The 6000-nt window shown below is 43.1% G+C and overlaps 1 protein-coding gene across 1 annotated transcript in view; it reads right to left on the reverse strand.

The window, feature by feature from the left end:
* LOC116987583 (sodium- and chloride-dependent GABA transporter 1-like) overlaps positions 1-4813 on the reverse strand; it is a 55297-nt gene extending 50484 nt beyond the window's left edge. The window contains exon 1 of the mRNA XM_033043735.1: positions 4465-4813. Within this exon, the coding sequence (XP_032899626.1) occupies positions 4465-4708 (244 nt within the window). The 5' untranslated portion in view covers positions 4709-4813. The remainder of the gene's footprint in view (positions 1-4464) is intronic.
* Between the last annotated feature and the right edge of the window lie 1187 nt (positions 4814-6000).

Raw genomic sequence — 6000 nt, forward strand, 5'->3', positions numbered from 1 at the left:
AAGGCTGTTATCTAGTAATTGTCCTGCCAGCAAATACGCACAACTCATAATTTAGACATTAGAGATCGAGATACAGGGTGGAAACACTATGGACTACCACATCCACTCCCAACAGCGATCAGCCCATAGACTAGACTATCCTACAAAAACCAGGGACCATTTTTACCAAAACCAATTAACCTACAAACCTGAGGTAGACAAAATTGCTGGAGAAATTCAGCGGGTGCGGCAGCATCTATGGAGCAAAGGAAATGGGCAACGTTTCGGGCATTCGGGTTTCAGCCCGAAACGTTGCCTATTTCCTTTGCTCCAGCAATTTTGTCTACCTTTGATTTTTCTGCATCTGCAATTCCTTCTTGAACAACCTACAAACCTGCACGTCTTTGGAATGTAGGATGAAACCAGAGCACCCGGAGAAAAGCCACGCGGTCACAGAGAGAACGTACAAACTCTCCCTCAGGCCACTGGGATCTCAGCAATGGAGTTTAGGGACAGCACAATGGTATACTGGTAGAGATGCTGCCTTACAGTGCCAGAGACCCAGGTTCGATACTGGCTACGGGTGTTGTCTGTACGGATTTTATGTGTTCTCTCTGTGACCGCATGAGTTATCTTCAGGTGCTCCGGATTCCTCCTACAAAGCTGTTTGTCTTTGGAGTGTATGTTGTAGATTTGCTCTACCTATTGCTAACACACATATGTTTCACATGACTCGGATCTATAATCCAGTCCGGGTTTTACCATACAGTCTCCATTTATTACTAACGTTTCCAGACACTAGCTGTGAGTCGAGATGTAGTCAAAGTGGTGTCAACATGCGGTGTAACTTTATTATATGTTAATAAACTTGGTGGATCGTTACTTGAAGTATTTGTTAACAGCTCTACGTGGTGTCAGAAGTGGGATTCGAACCCATGCGGACATATGTCCATTGGATAATGCGGATGCTTGATCGCAGTATTCAGATCTCTGGGTTTGATACAGATTCGTACTGCTCCTGCCTTCTCGTCACCGCGGTCGGTGTCCCAGTCTCCAGTCTCCCCTCAACCATCTGTCGGATCTCTGATGCTCTAACAGCCCCTGGTCTCAGTTCTCGCCAGTGAAGGGTGGAGATGCGAGCTTGTATCGTACGGGTGCGGGTCACATTTGCAAACCTACCCTTAGATACGGAGACTATGTTTAACCTGCTCCAGTGATGAAACAACTGCCTATTCTTAGAGACGCCAGTTAAACTTGATTAGTTGTACTCACACATATATATTCATAGTTACGTTATTTTCTTAAGATCCGCTCTAACTAATACCAACACACACACACATTGTTACACACCACTCGGATCTATAATCTAGTCCAGGTTTTACCATACAGTCACCATTTATTACTAACGTTTACAGACACTATGTTAGTCGAGATGTAGTCACAGTGGTGTCAACATGCGGTGTAACTTTATTATATGTTAATAAACTTGTTGGATCGTTACTTGGAGTATTTGTTAATGGTTCTACATAGGTTACTTGGCTTCAGTTTAAAAAAATGTTTTAATGTAAATTTGTCCCTAGTCTGCACGATCGTACTAGTATACGGGATCAATGATCGCATAGACTCGGTGGGCCGAAGGGCCTGTTTTCATGCTGTATCTCAAAACTAAATCCTGACTGCTGCCTTAACTGTTTAAGAAACATGCAGACCATTACATTTTTCCAATTTCAACAAGTGTAGCGTTCACAAAGCATCATAAACAAATAGGCTAAACTGGCAGCTGCAAACTAACACATGAACCCAGGAGACAAAAAGAGTCAAAAGACGCAACAAGTAGGAAGTACAGTATATTTTACCTCGTGAACTTTCCACACTCTATGAATGTTGTGAAAGTGGGCATCATTCAAGGCAAAAAAAGCTAATAAACAAGATAGTATGTACCAGCCGAGTTATTCCAGCACTTTGTGTCTTTAAAAAAAAAAAAATAGCCTGCAGTTACATTGGCAGGCTGTCAAACACCAAAGAAAGGCAGCTTCGTACTCTTTGAAAAATACTGGCCTTTTCCTCAGAGCAACATTCTTGGGAACAGTGGTCGAAAGTGCTGACAGCACAATTGCACAACCAATAATTGCACAACTAATCCTCAATTCCCTTTCCCTGCCAGCGTCTCTGGCGACAACAAATGTAATCACGCCAGCACCACTTGCCCAATTTCAGTTTTAATTCTGGGTTTTACGAAGCTTCTCCTGTCTGCATTAGAAATCCACAACAAGAATATTTTTGACCCAATATGTCACCTATTTCTTTGCTCCAGAGATGTTGTCTGACCCACTGAGTTACCCCAGCTTTTTGTGCCTATCTTTGGTTTAAACCAGCATCTGCAGCTCCTTCCCACACAAAAAGTATTAACAAGTCCCAAATCAGAGAAATGTTTCAGTAGACACAAAATTCTGGAGTAACTCAGCAGGTCAGGCAGCATCTCTGGAGAAAAGGAATAGGTGACGTTTCAGAGAGACCCTTCTTCAGACATTCAATAATGTTTCAGTTGCTTATCCCACTGTTCTAAACATGTCCTCTATTGCACGCTCAATTGTTATTTAACATTGAGTGTTATCTACGCAAATATTTCCAGCATTTTGTTTTAGCTTCCATTGATTTTGTTTCCCATAATATCCAATGAAAAAGTCTGCTGTTTATCTAGCACCCCTATGGCATTATCTGCGTATCTCACACACCAGCCTCCCCTCTCCCTCACAAAACACAAACATCTCTTGTTTAGTCTCTCCCCCAATAAACCAACTCAAGGCCTTTCAGAGTATTAGCAAACAAAATTTGACACCGATCTCCAAGAATACATATTGGGAGTATCTGTAGGGGTTGGGGTCATTATTATCAAGTCTTCCTTTGTTTTGCACACTATCCAAATAGATCAGATATACTATACACAAATACAGTCAAGTTAAACTCAATATAGATAGAGCAAAGGGCAGCATGGTAGAGTTTAGTCTCAACCCAAAACATCATCTATTCCTTTTCTCCAGAGCTGCTGCCTGACCTGCCGAGTTACTCCAGCTTTTTGTGTCTATCTTCAGTTTAAACCTGCATCTGTACTTCCTTCCTATACAGCAGTAGAGTAGCTGCCTCACAGCGACAAACCCTGATTACAGGAGCTGTCTGAAGAGTTTGTACCTTCTCCCTAAGGCAGAATGGGTTTTCTCTGGGTGCTCCAGTTCCCTTCCACATTCCAAAGACATGCAGGTTTGAAGGTTAATTGGCTTCAGTGAAATTGTAAATTATACTGTGTGTGTGTGTGTATAGGATATTGCTAGTGTACGGGGTGATCGCTGGTAGGCATGGATTCAGTGGCCGAAGGGCCTGTTTCAGTGCTGTTTCTCCAAAGTCTAAAGAGAAAGGGGAAAGATAGAGTGCAGAATATAGTTCTCAGCATTGTAGTGCATCAGGCTTTAAGTAGGAGAGATTTCCTCACACAGGGTATGAAGGAATGCTTTGGAACATCAAGTTTGTCATTTGCCACATGCAGGATGAAAATCTTACTTACACAAGACAAAGATTTAAATGTAAATTTTGTAAGATAATGTTTTCGCTTTTTATTATCACCTGTACTAAGGTATAGCAAAAAGCTTTGTTTCAAATGCCTTCTTTTTTTTAAAAATGTTTATTAAATATTTTTATTAGAAGTGATGTACAATAATATAAGATAAATAACATTACATTTCATGTACAACTTCTTATTTTAAATTTAATAGTAGAAAAAAAAGAGTAAGAAAAGCAAGAAATATAGAGATAGAGAATATTATATAGCTCGAAAAAGGAAAGAAGGTGATGTGAAATAAGCAGAGAGAGAAAGAAGAGAGAGAGAAAAGGAAAAAAAAAGAGAAATTGAAAGGGATATGCCTCCTTCGTATCTTTACCCACCCTTCACCTGGTTATGACACAATTAATTTCTAAGGTTCTGTTAAGTCGATAAATGGAGACTAAATCTTTAAGAATTGGTCTGATTTGACTAATTTTTCCAAATGTTTCTCCCATCTGTGATAAATGCCTATCTCAAAACGCTGATCTGTTTAGAAATGCCTTCTAAACAGATCAGATATACACGTATAATCCAATATGTATAGGTTTGGAGATATAGAGGGATATGGGCCAAAGAGCCTGTTTCCACACTGTATGACTCTAATCAAGTCAAACTGTTTATACAGCACCAAAATACATCTCCAATTAGTACAAACACCAAAACGTAAATTCTGCGAGACGATGGAAAGAAAACTGTGCAAAAAAAAATGCTAAACACAATTTAAAAACAGGTTCAAGAGGCTGGTGTATGAAACTAAAAGACAACCACGAGGCTAGAATTGTAGAACATTGTAGAGCAGTCTAGTCTACAGTGGACTACACTCCATGGCCAGTTTGTTCCTGCCTTCACTCTGTGGTTAAGTGGCAGCCTCAGCCCCAGCCCTCACTTACCTCCGCCGCTTCGATAACACAGATAGGGGAACCTCCACACGTTGCCCAGTCCCACCGCGTAGCCGACACAGGCCAAGGTGAACTCCAGCCGGCGACTCCATGTCTCCCTGACCTGCCGCTGGTTGGATCCGACCTCCCTGCCCGGAGTCTCGGCTCCCCACTCGCTCTCCACTCTTGCTTTCTGCTCCTGGGCAGCGGACGGCGACAGCAGCCCGTCCTGTGCGGTCTGAGCCCCGACACCCATGTGTGTAGCTCGTTGTGTAAGCGCTGCACTGCAACCTCCAGCGGCGGCGGGCTCGCTGCCTCTTATTCATCGCTACCTTCCCCGAGCTCCGAGCTCCTCCCTCGTCTCCGACTCGTGTCCAATGCACACCCTCCGTCCATGATCCATACATGGACCTTCACATTCCCCGGGTTTATATAACGCTGTTTTATATAACGCGGACCTTGCCGCGAGGTTTTTGACCGAGTTCCCCCCTCCTGAAGAAAGGACTCGACCCAGAAATGTCACCCATTCTTTCTCTCCAGAAATGCTGCCTGTCCCGCTGAGTCACTCCAGCTTTTGCTGTCTATCCTCGCCTTAGAGTGACGGGTATGTCCACCTAACGGTATGCGAGCCCTTTCCAATAAACGTCACCTATTCCTTCGCTTCATAGATGCTGCCTCTCCCGCTGAGTTTCTCCAGCATTTTTGTCTACCTTCCAATAACCACAGCTGTCAAGTGTTTTACTGTCTTATTTCCCATACAGAACAATGACATTCTTACTTGCAGCAGTACAGCAGAATATGTAAACATAGTACACTGTAAACAATAAAATAAACGAGAAAAAAAGTTATATATATATATACACACACACATACATATGTGTAGGAAGGAACTGCAGATGCTGGTTTAAACCAAATATACTAGATCCTATGGTATCTTTGGTTTAAACTGAAGATAGACACAAAAAGCTGGAGTAACTCAGCGGGACAGGCAGCATCTCTGGAGGGAAGGAATGGGTGACATTTCTGGGTCGAGACCCTTCTTCAGATATGTGTGCATATAATATATATATATATATATATATATACTAGACTAAGTGGGACCCGTTGGGTCCCATGTTCACACGGGAGGGCTGGTCCCCTGACGCAATATTCCACCTCTCCACCAATTCCAATATTGGTGGTCAGTGGGGGTGGGGGGGGGGGGCTTTCTGGAGTGTTGGTATGGGTTCATGGGGTGGCAGCTCAGTCCCTCAAGCCTGATCTGCTGGCAGCTCACTCACGGCTGGTGGGCTGGCAGTTGACTCATGACTATTCCTTGAAATTCCATTTCAAGCAGGATGCAAGGCCACCAAATTCAAGTGCAGTTTCTTACCACTATGAGCAGGGTGCAAGGCCACCGAATTTAAGGGCAGTTTCCAACCACTTCAAGCAAGGTGCAAGGCCACCGAATTCAAGTGCAGTTTCATACCACCCAAGTAGTGCCTTTGAAATTGAAAGGCACTACTTACTGCAAATGGTGGCATGAAGTTGAAAGGCACAACTTACTGC

The sequence above is a fragment of the Amblyraja radiata genome, chromosome 25 (assembly GCF_010909765.2).
Source record: "Amblyraja radiata isolate CabotCenter1 chromosome 25, sAmbRad1.1.pri, whole genome shotgun sequence".
Classification (NCBI taxonomy): domain Eukaryota; kingdom Metazoa; phylum Chordata; class Chondrichthyes; order Rajiformes; family Rajidae; genus Amblyraja; species Amblyraja radiata.